The sequence below is a fragment of the Ceratotherium simum genome, chromosome 2 (genome assembly GCF_057802395.1).
Source record: "Ceratotherium simum simum isolate JZ-2026a chromosome 2, ASM5780239v1, whole genome shotgun sequence".
Classification (NCBI taxonomy): domain Eukaryota; kingdom Metazoa; phylum Chordata; class Mammalia; order Perissodactyla; family Rhinocerotidae; genus Ceratotherium; species Ceratotherium simum.
Window position 1 is genome coordinate 85,199,371 of NC_141901.1, and position 16,341 is coordinate 85,215,711.

A 16,341-nucleotide genomic window follows, 5' to 3' on the forward strand; every position below is an offset into this window, starting at 1 on the left:
CACCCTTGAGTACATGTCTTTGTAATATTTTGTTTGACAAAATGGGAAGTACTCATCAGGCCCTGAGCATACCTGGGTGTAACGGTTTTCTCCAGGAAAAGCACTGTGTGGCTGTGTGAGTTGCTTAACTAGTTGCTTTTTCACTTGAACACCATTTTTACCTTCTGAAAGACTGACTAACAGATAAACTATGGTTTTTCAGACTTGAGTACCTGGGAGACATTTTCTTGAAAAGAAATAAAGGAAGCCTACCACTTCAAGGAAAACAACTGGCAGCATTTGTTGCCAATGATAAAAGCCGAGCTTTCAAGCCCCAGGTCCATCACTTACTAGCAAATTATTTAACTCTCTAAAGTCTTACTTGAAAAGTCAGGATGGTGATAATACTTATGCCAGAGGGATACAAGCATTAAATAAAATAACATTATAAAACGTTTTATACACAGGCTGGTGTGTGTTAAGTGTTCGATAAATGTTTGCTTCTATTATAGCTATGTCAAATTAAAACAGATTTTTCATTTTTAATTTAACCAAATATGTAAGTCAATTCCACAAAAAATGTTCAACCTGAGTCCCAAGTAGATACTCTCTAAAAATTAAATTAATTCATAGTTCTTCAATAATAGGCAACAATGAAATGACGATAGGGCTCTAGCAAAATAATGGCAGGCATGGAAATATTGAGTTTTATGCAAAAATTCTCATTTCTTCAGTTTTCCTCCAGGAAATAAATAGGCCTAGTTGTGCAGTGGTTAAAAATGCACGGAATCAGGGGCTGGCCCAGTGGCGAAGTGGTTGGGCTTGGCGCCCTCTGCTTCAGAGGCCTGGGCTCTCCGGTTCAGATCCCAGGCGTGGATCTATGCTACTTGTCAAGCCGTGCTGTGGTGGTGACCCACAAACAAAACAGAGGAAGACTGGCACAGATGTTAGCTCAGGCCCAATCTTCCTTACCAAAAAAAAAAAAAAAAAAACAACCCACACAGAATAACACAAAACATTGTCAAAGTGCCTCCCAAAGCTTATTACTTAAAAGCAGCTTTTCAGCACGAAGGCCAAGATACACAAGGCCATCTGCGTCCCCGACAGGCTGAAAGTTATGGCCACTGACAGGTATCTTCATCATTAGGCCATTAGCATCACACCTCATCTGTAAAGTTGGACGATTTTCCAAACTGAAGCACTTCTACAAGGCTTCAGACAGGGATTAATGCGAATTCAGGTTATGTCACATTGTGGGCCTAGGCAGGCTATGAAAAGCAGAAAAGGGAAAAAGAAGCCAAAACGGGTTGGATAATAGCAAGATAATGATCAAGAGATTTAAAAAAAGGAAAAAGGAAAGAAATGTATCAGAAAAGGTTGTGAGAAACTGTAGGAGCCTGTTAGCGGGATATAATGAGGCTCTTTAAAGGATATTTTTACATTTTCCAAATAATTTTCCGTTTTCAGCAATGATTGAGTCCCAGTCTTGTACATCAGCACCGTTCTTATACCCTGTGTGTGAACAACCAAAGTCCACAGAACCTTTTTCAATCCTTTGATCACCAGGCCTCTCCTGTGAGACCCTCACCTGTCCTTTGGAAGGCGTTTCTCTATAAACAGCGACTGGGCTGCTTTCTTCATGAACAAAGAGGGAGTGTTCACACAACATTCAAAGGGCCATCTAGGTCCATCCTTGTCACCTTTCCCTTTGGTCCAGCCAGTACACTTCCCTGAATGTTTTCTCCACTCAGATGGCGGTCAGTGCTATTACCTGCCTCCACTTATAAATGTTTTGCAAATGAGCAAGAAAAAGCACCAGCTTAGGGGGGCAAAGTCGGTGTCGCTTGTTCCCAGTGAGAGGGCAGCAGCTACGTGGAGTAAGGAGCATCTGATTAGGCTCATAATTAACCTGAAAACTGTCCTGCCGGGCACAGCTACAGCAGCAGCAACCCGCCTGCCGGTTCCAGTCCACGAATTTCGATTGCTATTTCGGTTGTTATGGAAATTGACCACACTGCTTCCTAAAGAATTCATTATTCCAACAAATATTTGTTGTTCGAGTCATTTTGGTGTGTCTAAATGAGAGATGCAGACACAAGGATGGAGGAGCACTGAGGAGGAAGGCTGGTGATTAGAGAAGACTTCACAGGGAGCTAGAACTTAAACCAGACCTTGGGGCATGATTAGCTAGGGGAGAAGACATTTCAAGTGAAGGACTGGCAAAAGCGAGGAAGGTTCAAGGGATAATAATAATGCAGAGGCAGAGCTGGAGCTGAAGACTCACGTCGGGGGAGAGTGGGAAATGGGGAAAACACGTTGAGGCCAGTGGGGAGGGGGCTTTGAAGGCCAGTCTAAGGAGCTTGGACCTTTCTGTGGACAAAAGGGAACTAACGGGTACTTTGAGACGGGGAAGAGTGCTTTAGGGACATTAATTTTATTTTAAGACTAACAGAGAGGATGTCAGCCTCGCCTCTGCTAACACTACAGCTCCACTGTGGGTCTGGTAGATGCCAAGACAATGACTTGAAAACGGAAAAATTCAGTTATCTTCTCATACAGACAAAACCACACTCGTTTCACTGAAATCAACTGACTCTTGCTTGCTAAAACTTATCAAAACTGCTATGGGCGTGTCTATGACATCCTGAGTATTTCTAAAGCTCAATTGACCTGCAATAACACAGCCCCCAAATACCATCCTGCCATCTGTCAAAGAAGTATTTAGAACTAAGGCATTAATTTTCAAGCAGAGTCCAGTAAAAACTCTAGAAGAAGAACAGTTATTTTTCCTCATATCACAGTGGATTTGTACCTTCTACTGCCCCACAGTAAGCTGACATCATTTTTACTAGAATAGTGATTGACCAATAAGTTGAAATACAGGAGAGTATGGTTGGATATAAGAAAAACCTGTTGCTCAGAGCAGCAGTTCTCAGAGTGCGGTCTGTGGACCCTCAGGGATCTCAAGCTTTGTCTGAGGCCAAAGATTTTATATTGTGTATTTGACTGTCTGAAGGGCACAGGACTTAAGAACCGGTGAGCCAAAGTTGTTAGTTACGCCTAGACGGACAGAAGTGATATTTGAAAATACATTTCAAAATTCAACTGTGAGTGCTAAACAACGGGTAAATCTGAAATAATATTCTTGCTAGAGAAGTAACAACAACCACAAAACAAGCTGTACTACTTTGAGAAGCTTTTTGGGACCACAATACTAAGAACACAGATTTCTATGTGACAATAAAGGCTCATTCTTTGGATTCCTGAACATCAAGTTTCAAGAGTCTCTCCCCTTCCTAATTTGGCCCCTAAGATATAAACTGAACAGAAAGTATAACAGATTGTATATGGCCTTGGTGCCAAGAAAACTGATTAAAGTTTATGTGGAAAGGGGAATTTTCTTTGAAATTATGATGATGAGTTTCTCTTCAGTAAGGAGTAGAAATACCATACTTTTACTTTCTGGAAAGAATGTAAAATAGGCATGGCGAGAGTCCATCCAGTTCCCACGGCGAAGGTCAACTAGAGGCGTGCAGGTCAGAAACAGAACTCAGGTTGGGCTCAAAAATTCTCACGGCTTAAGACACGCTGTTCTCTTGGGCTGGAATTCTTCCTCCTCTCATGTCTCATTAATCCCTTCAGTCACCACCGTCTCTTTCTTCAGTTCCCTGCTTAAATGTCACTTCTACAGGAAAGTCTTCCCTGATCACCTCGTCTAAAGTAATCACCCACTTCTACCCCAAACACTTACCCAGGTTGTTCTCTGTTTCAGCTCCTTTTTGTGATAATAATTTGATTAGTTCTTCTTTTCATCTAAGATGGAAGCTCTGTGATCCTTGTTCACTGCCCAGCATGGGTCCAATACTCAGTATGTATTTGGGGGATGATTGAATGTGGGAGACAGTCCAGGGTAATGACTCACATGACTGAGTGGTGGAGTGGGGAGGGCCCTGGAATGGGGAACTACAGCTCTGGTTTCCTCACTGCCACCAGTTGGTTGAATGACCTTGATCAAACTCCTTAAATTCTCTGGGACTCAGTTTCCTCATTTGACAATGAGGGAGACTTATTGAGAGATTTCCAAGGAAGCAGCCTGCCTTTAGGGTACAAGATTCTAAGTTTACTCAATTATATTTCTAGGGTGCTGCTAACCATTCTTTTTTCCCACTCATTGAGGAGGTGTGGACCTTTTCATTATTTCTGAAGATAAATGGATATTTTCTGAAAAATGCAAAGGCAGGTGTATTGACTTTTTTATAGACTTGAATAATTAGAGGGAAAAGGACTAAGTTTCAGGAGGTGCTCTGACAACGTTTTGTGCTATTCTGTGCCATTTTAACTGTTGTACAACTAGTCCCATTGATTTCCATGAGGAAAACTGGAAATCTGGCTCTCACGCTCATTAGCTCTGTGACCTTGGACAAGTTCCTCAACATTTCTGAGTCTTAGTTTTCTTGTTTGTGTCATAGATATGTAATAGGGATAGACTACCAACCTACAGGATTGTGGAAGGATTAAATGAGATATCCTGGAACAGAGAAGACACTCAGAAAATGCTGGTGAACCCCAAATGAATTTTATGCCACAATTAATTTACCAATGAGTTTCATAGTGCTAGGACATAGGACAAGTGGATTGTTTCTACTGTTAGCTGTATGGAATGCAGGGGATGGTTACCGAGGTATATTTGAATATGTGGTCACTGATGTATTTAGCGAGGAGAAGGTCATTGTTCAAACAGAAAAGATTTTGACATACAGCATCCTCCTACCCACGGGATTACAATGTATTTTATTATCATAGAGCTAAACTCAGGAGTTTGATATTCCTTAGAGATCCTACTTTGTCTATGCTGAAAAGATGCAAAGCCAAGAGCAATATAAAACTGTATAAATGAAAGCAACAATCCGGAAGCCTCAGGGGTGTTAACCAAAAAAAGAGGTAAGACTTCAAAACAGGATGAGAAATGAATAGTTTTTTTCCCTACCAAGTTGTTATTATCAGCAACTGCATTAGAAAATTTGAGGGCTGTTACTCACCAATCAGGAAAATAATTTTACACTTCCTCAAATCTTCCATGAAACCTTTAAAGTAAGAATAATTTAAGTTATTGGCAAGAAATACTGTATTGAAACTGTGGTATTACTCGCGCTATGTAAAAATCAAAATCCTGTAGTTTTATTTGATAAGAAGCTTGGAGTTGAGTAAATAGGTCATAATTAATAGGCACTGATGACCATTTCAGCCTAATCCCAGACCCAGGTAATACATTTTCATTTTAACACAGAGTACAGACTTTAGGTGGTAAAACTGATAAACCATTAAATAGCACGAATCACAAAGATAATTTTTAAAATTATTTAAAATTTTCCTAAGTGTCTCAGTTTTGTATTTCACATTTTTTAACATTTGCTAATCTCTCTTCTAATAAAGGGTTAAAACACAAGTAGGGAGTCTGGAAGACAATATTTTAAAAATAATTCCTATTTACAGAAAATAATGCTACTTTCCATTTTAGGTAGTGATAGAAAGTTTCCTTTTAAAATAAATGTATTTAAATGCGAGGCAATTTAGAGAAAAATATTAAATAATATATAGTACAGGCAGTATAGCGATGAAGCAAAAATCGCTAAGGTGGTGAGGGAAGACTGAGTTTTGGGGACCACTACTTAAAGGCAAAGGATTGATTAGAAATTTTTGGCAAAGCGAGAAACCCTCCAGACTTTGCGGCATCCTAACAGATTTCCAGTGATCACGTGGTATAGTGGGTAGCCATGACGGATGGGTAGACAATAGCTACATTTTTGATCCTATTGTCAACTGATTTGACGTCAGCAAGTGATTTCCTCTCCTTGGACCACAGTTTTACCATCTGCAAAATAAAGCTTTTGGACCCAATGATCTCTAATGTCTCTTTTGGTTCAAATACCTATGATTCTGTGGTTCCCATAAATAAATGGGCCACACGAGGAAGTGGCTCCCTTTGTCCCTTGGCTAAAATTATGATGCTACTATTGTTGTATGTTTAAGATATCTTCCTAAAGTAAACCAAAATTCTAAGAGGCCTTGAGTGAGAGTGAGGTCACCTGAAGAGTTGACCAAGCTAAAAACTGGAATTGGGAATGGCTCTGTGAGCTCAGGGTCTCTGGGCTCAGAAAACGCCAATGGTTACTGCTTGAGTCTGGAAGCAGGGGGTCCTCAAACTAAGAAAAAAAATTTAGAGTGAGAACTTGAAGACAGAGGAAATAGCAGTCCTACCCAAGATTGTTTCAAAGAGGAGCAGATACAAGTAACTCACCCTTGCTTTATGGCCATAGGGTTTTATTTATGAAGGTTAGATTTTACATGTGCTCAGGAGTTGAAGCCGCTACCACAAATGAGAGTTAGCAGGCTGCCTACTCAACTGTGCCGGGGCAGGGTCAGGCTTCTGTCCTGGAAGCAGGGTTTTTGGGCAGGCCAAGAGTCCAGCTGTAGGCTAGTTCAGGATGCTGTGAAATTCAGAGTGGGAATCTGTAGAAGCCACTTCAGGAGGTACTGCTCCAGCCTAGAGGCCATCCTGAGTCAATGAGGATGGTGTAAAGCCTAACAAGCAGGCCCTAGGAGGGTCAGAGAATCTTACCATGTTTGAATCCATCCTCGGACGGCTAATTTTTGAGCAGCTTAGTCTAACACCCACAGGGGTGTGAGGCTGATTCCACAAACAAGAACTTCTAGAAAGATTTCTTTGATGTGCTTAGGCAAAGGCCAGGCAAAGATTCTGAACCAGTGAGCTGGGTGAGTGTGGAGTGTTGTGGACTATGACTAACAAGAGTTATCATTCAACGTCATGTTTTTAGAGCACCGTGCTGGACAAACAAAAGCCCTCTGAGGCTGGATGCTCCCCTCAGCTGCACAGACGTGACTGCTGATAGAGTAACTGAAGATAATTTTGAATACTTCATTATTGTTGTTAACCCCTATGCTATACGGGAGATACTTTTCCAACTGTAAGATACACTGAATAGACAGTAATATATTACGATGTAGGATATTGTGATTTTTTACTTCATGAAAAATTTGGATGAAGTTTTAAAGTAAAAACACTAGAGTTCAAAGGCATTTGGTGTTTCTTGTTGGAATGCTGGGCCCCTGGGGTGTGCATTCCAGGTCCTGGGCAGCAGAGGTTCCTGGAGCAGCCCTCTCAGTGGGAGACCCTGGGAGCGAGGGGCAGCACTGGATGGAAGCACCCTGAGTCCTAGTCTAGGGCGAGCTTTGGGCTCTTTTCCTGGTTCTGGAAGTGGCTGCCTTTGTTCATCCCATGGGTGTGAGTTGAACAAAATGACAAGTGGAATGTGATTACCTGGAGAGGTAATAGAAGGTTTTTATTTCCCATTTTGGTAAAAAAACCTGTAATTTTTACACTTAAAATGAACATATAGGGGACCAGCCTGGTGGCATAGTGGTTGAGTTCATGTGCTCCACTTTGGCGGCCCGGGGTTTGCAGGTTCGGATCCTGGGCACAGACCTATGCACCATTTATCAGCCATGCTGTGGTAGGTGTCCCACATATAAAGTAGAGGAAGATGTTCATGGATGTTAGCCCAGGGCCAATCTTCACCCATAAAAAAAAGAGGAGGATTGGCAATGATGTTAGCCCAGGACTAATTTTCCTCACCAAAAAAAAAAAAATACTGATAGGACTCTGACTTATACTTCGTATTTCATATAGATGATAAGTACTTTTGAAAGTTAGGTCATTCTTCTGACAGTTATAAAACTTACTTTTTAGTGGAATTGAGGTGGTTCATTCCTAAACACAGTGCTACATTTTTGCAGGAATCCACTATTAGCTGGGGGAAAGGCGAAACTTGACCAGAGAGAGAGAGAAAACGGGACAAGAAGAATTGGGTTGGAGATACAAGGGGAAGGAGACAGGGGAGAAAGAGCTGGAAGCAGAGGAAAGAAGTGAATGTGGGGTCTTGGGAACCATTTGGTTTTCACACTGAAGCATGAACTTTTTGTTCTTTTTAATAAAGGGATGCTCCAGTTTCTTTACAGAGCAGCCCACGGTGGCTGGAAAAATTCTACGTTATCTGGAGCTTTCTCTTCAAGGCAGATACACTGTGTTCTTAACATGTGGGACTAGATACGTTCACCAAGACTTCCAGTCTACTTTTATGAAGTTGAGCAACTTTTAATCTATTTGCAATCTAGGAAAGTGGCTGTGGTTATTATTATTATTATTTGGTATGGTATCCCTATTCCAGTTCTAAAAAATAGTTATTTTAAATTAATAATGGTACATTCATACAGTGTAGTCATTACAAATTAAGGTTATAGAGAGTTTTTACTGACATGGGAACATGCATATGTTCTGATAACCACAAAAAAACCTGGAGATCATATTTGTAAATACACATGTATTCTCAACTATGTGTAAATAGGTATCTAGATAACACACTGGAATAAAATATACCAGAATGATAACCATGATTATTTAGAGGTCATAAGGTTTTAGATGGCTCTTATTTTCTACCTTAAAAAAATTTCCACAATGAATATGTTAATTTGATAACCAGGAAGAAAGAAAACTTTATTAGGCAATGAATCAATCCTTATCCATTTGGGACCAAGTTGATTATTTGCTCTTGGCTCTTGTTGATGTGCCTTTCTCCATGAATCACCATGATGTCATTTGATGACCGAGATTTCCACATACTGCTATTGCCATTGTCATCAAATGACACTTTATCTACCATCTCATGCTCAGGGATCAGTGCAGGATTAGAGCTGGGTTATTTAGAAAGCCAAATCACTCACTTGTATGTGCTCACAGACAATATCAACATGTTTCCATGGACCATAATTGTAACAACCTTTATTACATAGAGGAAATCTTAGAAGGTATTTTACCTAGGGCAGTCATAAACCTTATCTTTTTTGGACAATCTTAAATTCACATAATTTTATCTATTTTCAGTTCCGTGTGTAGCTAGTTACGGTTGGATTTTTAGTTTTTGCAAGACTTCTAACATGACAAAAATTATAAAGCAGTATAATTTGGATATTTCTTAGGTTGCATCCCAATGGCACACTGCAGAATAGTAATTACTATGCAGGAAAAAGACTTTTGTGTTTCAACAAATTTGAAGTTAGCCAGTTGTCTTTACTGCGGGACTTTGGGGAACCTTGCTGTGCAGTTATATATGTGATTCTTCCAAAGGGGATTGAGTGTTAAGTACTCCCCAAACATATTTTACCAGAGCATCGTCTCCTCACTGAGCAACTCCAGGGTCATCTTCTCTGGGCAGTGAGGAAACGCATCTCTTAGTAAGGTCTCCCTTTGGTTCTTTACGTGGGCCAAGACGGGAGACATCCAAAGAGTTCCCATCTTAACCACGTTCTCCGGCTAAGGGAAAGGTACATTCTGTTGGTAGTTTCTTGTCTCTTAGTTGGTGTTTAATTAAAAAAGACATGCTCAAAGCTATTAAAATGACAACTTTGGTCTGATCAGTAAAAGAAACTCACCTCCCATGGTGTCTTCTCCAAATACATTTAACTGGTCATCACCCTGTTTATAAAAAGTCAAAATATTAGATGATAATACCAACAGGCATTGTGCTAAACTTATTGCCAACATTAACATACTTAACCTTCCAAATAACTCTATGAAGGAGGCACTATTATACCCACCTTTTACAGATGAAGAAACTGCGAGTTTGAGAAGTTAAGTTGCCCAAGGTCACATAGTTGTGAGGGACAAAGCCCAGATTTAACCCAGGGCTGTCCGTCCCCAGAGGTCATGCTCTTCTTAACTGGTACAATATCCTGCCTCATTTTCTTGGTGCATAACCTATCTCTGGTCAGAAAAGCTGATTTCAAGAAGGCAAAACCCTTCAGTACCTGAAGCTCACTGATAGGTGTAGTCACAGCTGTTTTATAAAAAACTCCACAATTTAAAGCTGGACCTGGCAAACTTTCTAGTAAATAGAGTAAATATTTTCAGCATTGTGAGCCATATGGTCCCTGCTGCAACTACTAACCACTGGCCATAATTTGCCAATCTCTGAAAACTAAAGCATGAAATAAGGGAAGTTGGAATGACTAGCTTTGATTGATGCCTGGCTTTAAAATTTTCATTCTATTTTTTAATCAAACAGCTGCTCCATTTTCCTTACAGAAGAACCTATGGTGGTTGGGAAAAAATCCAGAAAGAAAATTTGTAAAAAGGTATTTGGTGAGAATTCTTATTCCCACCTATGTCTCCATTCATCCCATTTTCCCACTCCCTGATCCTTTATAGGTAACCACTCATAGAAGGTTTTTTTGTATCTTTCCGAAACACAAAAGGTGACTTCCAGATATCTATGAATACTCTTGAATATAAACATATAATCTTATTACCTCCATTTTTTAAACAGAAAAAAGCATATTTATACATGCATATGTGTTTATAATACACATACTAATCTATAATAATACTGTTCTTCCCCTTGCTTTTTCACTCATCAATATATTTTGGAGAACTTGCCATCTCAATACAGAATGTTCTTGGTTATACAGTATTCTATCGTATGGAAGGTACCATAGTTGTTGTTATTGTTTTTAACGAGTCCTTTATTGATGGACCACTGCGTTATTTCCAATCTTGGACTATTTTTGAAAAAGTAGCACAATGAATAAACTCGTATAAATGCCATGTCATACACACATACCTGTAGGATAAATTCCCAGACAGTCAAAGAGTAAATGTATTTATAATTTTGATAGATTTGGCCAAACTGCTCTCCATAGAGGTGGCGCCATTTTGCGAGGACAGCCTCTGGCTCACGCTTCACTCCAGCCTCTTGCCTCTAATTCGCTTTGGCGCAGGAGTCAGTTAAGTGAAGTCGCATTAATGCTCCCTTGAGGTAACCTGCCTTGAGAACACTTTGAAAGCAGAGCCTTGCCATCCTTTCTCAGAACATATGCTTTCAGGGCAACTTGATGGCTTGTCTTCTTAGATTTGCCTGTGTATCCAGAGCTATTCCAGGTGAGAGAAGAGTTTCTAAGGAGTGGTCATTCAGGGGCATATTTACATTAATGAACGCCCTTCCATGAGCAGAAAAAACATCAATTATTCCTCAATGAGCCTCCCTACGACTTCCCATGTTGAAATCATTGCATTTCAGAGGTGGGAGTATAGGAATCATCCAATCCAACCCTACCATCCTCCTCTCCCATTTTACAAATGAGAAAGTTGCCGTTAGAGAGGTCATGTGAGGGGCGCACGGCCATGTCATCATGTCCTTAGTGAGGTCAGGGTTAGGATGAGAACCACATCTCCTACCACCCAGCACGGCTCCTAGAAATTTAGTCCCATCAGCTTAGCCACTGCAGTGGATCTGTTACTGTCCCGATGGCAGGTGCAACCACCCCCAGCTGCTGCTAAGGACACACAGCAGTCTGACCCCTTCTTTAAGCTGGGATGACTCGGTATAAGTCGTGTCCCAGAGGTCCCTTCGAGATCAGGCTGAAGCCAGGACCCAGCCGGGACCACATCCTTGCTCAGCTTCTACCCCTGCCCTATCCTGCGTCTCTCCCTAATAACACACTTGCAAAGAATCCCCATCTCAGGCTAGGCTTCTAGGGAAGCCCAAGCCCACAGCCCAAGTCTGACACAGGGACCTATTTGAAGCAACTAATACATTTGCCTAAGATGCAGTTACATAGTAAGAGGCTCAACAGCGTTTGCTGGGGAAGGGCTGTTTAATCAGACTCTGCTTACTGCTTGTCATATAGCTATTGAATACACCCAGGTAATGGCAGGACGAAACCAATGAGTCCTTTCCCTCAGTTTTTAATATTAGTGTTCGATTATCAGACTTACACCCACCTTACAGGCTAAACTATATCAGATCTGTCTTGTACCTGGCTATCATGTTTTGGGAGTTTGATCAGAGATAATCTGAATTCATAAAACAAGGCACCATGTTATAAAAGGGCCTATCTGACCTCTATTTGGCTTCTGGAGTTCTGATCTGTTTTTATCCATAGCTCTTATTCACAGTCTTCTGTTCTGTCTGCCCAAATGCTTCAAATGAGCCCCAGCTTTATTTCCAGGAATGCATTGATAGTGAACAGGTTTCTGGGGCATAGATGCAACCGTCATCAGCTCCGTGCCAGGAGTGCGGTGCCTGCACCCACTGACAGGACAGCCCAGGTGAACCGGACGTGTGATTGGAGGGTGTGATTCTCCAGTGAGGCTCAAAAACCCATGGTTCCCATGTGAATCTCTTGTAAATAAAATTAACCTGGCATCTTAAATACACACACACACACACAGACACACACACACACACACGACAACTAATGAAAGGCAAACACTTCTGGTTTTGGTGAAAAAGATGCCGTATAGCCCTTGGAGGTCCTAAATCTTGTCGCTTTCTTTTTAAATGCTAGGTGTGTTCTGCATGAAAGGCACAAATTTCAGAATGTCAATTATATAAGGAGCAAAATGTCACACAGGCTTATTCGAGAACTATCTGATAAGGCCTTTATACCCGGTTGCATTGTAGCAGCATCTTCAGGGAGGCACACTTTGAGAAAACACACACCATCAACTATCAAGCTCCACCCTGAACACCAATGGGCGCTTCTTTGCGTTACAGCCTTTTACGGTGTTCCCACTCCGACCAGTCAGCCCTTTGTCACCTGTAAGTCTCAAGTGTCGGGTTAGGCTTGGGGGGTACAATAAGACGTAGACGACTTTCCACAGTATTTCACTAGGTTTTGGAGTGCATGAAGCAGGATACCAAACCTCAACAAACCGACGAAGAGAGTTAGTACAAATGCAGGCAGAGGTTTTATGTAAGTGCCATCTGTGACTCACAAGTATGGAGCCAAGACACAGGCTGCCATGATGCAATTAATGCCGGTGAAGTTGGGAAGAGCTGCAGCGACACCAATCACACAAAAACACAAATTCAGGCCACTGTATCTTTTTGTGCTATATATATGATAATGAGTTGGTAATTGATGGAGAGAAATCTAGAATCCTATTGAAGGGACACAATCAGAACCTCGAGGTAGGACCAGTGGCTTGATACAGAAATTGTGGATTTAGAACAAGATTTGTTTTGGTCTCTTTCCCTCATTCTCCAGTCAACCCAGAGTCATAGGAGAGCAAAAACAGCCCACATTCAACTTTATTTCCCAGTGTGGGTGTGTAGGCAAGAAACTGGTTTTGCAAGGCTGGATTCTGGTATTACTGTCTGTAGGAAGAGCAGCTAATTGGTGTGTGGATGTGTTTTCCTCTATGATCAAAGCTCCTAGTATCACCACCTCAAGATATGGATGTCCCGCCACTCCCAATTCCTGGAACTATTGACTTTTTCGTGGGAGAGATCAAAATAGAACAACACAGCTTCACAGATGGGTTCATCAATCATAAGGAATTATGCTCTTCAACCTACTTTGATTGCAACATCCTGGTTACAGGAGCAATTTCATGTGGCATTGTCACAAGCAGATCAGGTCATAATATGAAGCTGACATTTAAATAGTGCTTTACAGCTCTGGAAGCGTTTCTGCAGACGTGATCTCACTGGATCCTTGCTGCAACCCTGTGGATGAGGACTGACGTAACTGAGGTTCTGTGGTGCCGCGGGATGGGGATGTGCCTGAGCTCCCAGTGCTGCCCAGAGCTGAGCTGAGGACTGACCTAAGCACTGTGATAGCAACCTATCCTTCCTGAACAGCATCCTCGTACTGCTATTGGAGGTGGGGTCACGTAGTCAGAGACGCCTGCTGCCCCTCCTTAAATAGTGTTGATTTTTAGAAATCTTTTGGGACCACAAAATTAAAGCTCTCCTGGGAAGGAGAAAGAAGTGGGCCATTTTTGGGGTATCTTCCTCGTTCAGAGTAACCTATTTGTATTAACCAGTGTGTGTGTTTCATGGCATAAAAATGTGTTTAGTTTCAAATGGGATTATGAGAAAGAAGCTTTACTTGAGAACAAAAGGTTACAACTAAGATTAATTTCTTGCCTTAAAATTCACAAACAAATGCTGCAAAGACTATTTTTTTTCCTCTGACAGCACAGACACCAACTTCAAAATCCAAAAAAAAGGGATTTCAAAGAGATTCCCTGGTTTCTGAGACAATGTGAGCAGCAGTCTTTTCTGATTTTTTTCTTACCTCAACTAGTACTAAGCAGATGACCCAAATTCTGGAAGAATTGTGAACTGTGAAATGCTAGCATGTGAGGATTTTCCTAGGTTTCTATTTAAATTGGTCTAATGACTCCATCTCTGGTTATAAGAAGCAACAGCAGGGCGGTGGGGATGAGGTTTGGGTACAAAATGTTTGGCAGTTCTCGGAAGGGGTCATCTTCATTGAGGAGCAGAATCTTTTTTTTTTTTGGTAAGGAAGATTAGCCCTGAGCTAACATCTGTTGCCAATCCTCCTCTTTTTGCTGAGGAAGATTGGCCCTGGGCTAACATCCGTGCCCATCTTCCTCCACTTTATATGTGGGACGCCTGCCACAGCATGGCTTGATAAGCGGTGCGTGGGTCCACGTGTGGGATCAGAACCTGAAACCCTGGACCACAAGTGGAGCACATGAACTTAACCACTACACCACTGGGCCGGCCCTGAGGCGCAGAATCCTTATAGGAAAAAACAATAATTAAAAAAGAGCAACCCAAACAATACCAGGCTAGTTCCTCATCTTGTAACCTGAAAATGAAATTTTTGCATTCCTTCTTTATGCCTGTTAAAAAACAAAAACAGCAAAGCACCTCACACAAACGATTTTAAATGCGGTTATTGGAACAGCTCTTTGGGCAGTATTTAGAGGGTTTTCAATGTGTCTGATCTCCTCTGATCGTCGGAAAAACACTAGGAGGAAACTCAGGCTCGGAAAGCTATGTGACTGTGCGGGATGCCGCAGCCAGTCGGGGGCCCTGGTTCCCCAGGCTGTGTTCTGAGGCCTCTCCTGATGGAGCGCGAGGTCCCGTCTGTGTGTGAAAGCACAGGGGGACAGACTGTAGTGAGTGACTACGCTACACTGGTGTCGTGAATGCTCACGGTGTCATGTGAATAGAAACCACGATGGATTCACTTGCTAAAAGAGAGACTCCAGGGGGATCATGCTTACCAAGTGATTTGAAAGTGAAATTCTCAAGTTTTACTGGTAATCTGTGAATGAAATTTTGAAATTCCTCGGAACTTCAGCAGGAGAATATTGGAAAATAGAACCATAATTACATTTTATCAGCAGGATGAAGGGAAACTGGTCCTTGAGAAATGTTTTGAGTGTTTACAGTTCTTTTCTAAAGCATGTTTTCATTTAAAGTAATGGGAAATTTGGGAAAAAAAGAAGTCCAGGAAGTGGTACGTAATTTAGTTACACCCCAGAATTTATTTTACAGCAAGTCCCATTTCTCTCTCACTGAAGTGTACGCAATTAGAGGTCTGCTTGCTGTGGAAGTGCTTGTGTAATTGAGTCAACAGCGGTGAAAAAAATATAGGGGATGCTAGGCTAACCTTTTTCCAGTCTTATTAAATTGCAGGTTCTCTACATGAACTGCTTTAAATAGTGATTTCCAGTTCCAGATCTCTAGGAAGAATGATATTTACTTCTTTTATGCATAAATTGAAATGTCGGGGTCTCTAATAAAAAGTTTTAAAGAAAAAAGTTTTTCCCGATGTTTTCTTACAACTTCCTGTTTTCACCTCACTGCTAGAACACCATGTAAGAAACGCTTTGATCTTGTCTTCGTGCGCCAAATGCGGCTCAGCGGTTAAGCAGGGCTTTGGCAGGCTGGTGGTGTAAACGAAGAAGCAAAGGTCCCATTCTGATTTTGTCTCATTTAAAGTTAATGTTGGCCATAAAGTCACAGCTGACTAGTCTTACCACGGATGGTGATTCGGCCTTTCCCTCCTTGTTTTCTGATTCCTCGTAAAATAGAGCTTCACCATTGGCAACCACAGAGCCCACTGGCCCGTCTCTAGTACTTTTGTGAGATGCTATGAGGATATAGGCTCCTTATGAGATACTCGCAGCAAAATGGAAAATCAGGTTAATAATTAGAATAAAACACACTATATGTGTGTTCATGTGCTTTTCAGGGAGAAAAATGTCACTCAGAGGAGTCATCCTTTGTCCCACCGTCTTTATTTAAAAGGAAGTAAGATTGGAGGAAGGTCAGTCTGGATGAAGTGAGCAAAAGGCCAGCATGGAGGACTCCTTGACAACTCCCCCTCCATCCCTCTGCCTTCTGAGTTCTCCACTCACCATGGGTGGACCCCAGTGCTTTCTCTGAGTCTGAAGCTCTTCTTTTATTTTTATTATTATTTTTTCACTAATGAGTATATCATTTTATTCCTATGCCAAAGTGA

At 41.4% G+C, this 16,341-nt stretch overlaps 1 protein-coding gene across 1 annotated transcript in view; it reads right to left on the reverse strand.

The window, feature by feature from the left end:
- Positions 1-16,341, reverse strand: part of AK5 (adenylate kinase 5) — a 229,497-nt gene that overhangs the window by 55,120 nt on the left and 158,036 nt on the right. Inside the window, exons 9-10 of the mRNA XM_004431516.3 lie at positions 9,487-9,529; positions 5,019-5,063 (exon numbers count right to left, since the gene is read on the reverse strand). Coding sequence (XP_004431573.2) covers positions 5,019-5,063; positions 9,487-9,529 — 88 coding nt within the window. The remainder of the gene's footprint in view (positions 1-5,018; positions 5,064-9,486; positions 9,530-16,341) is intronic.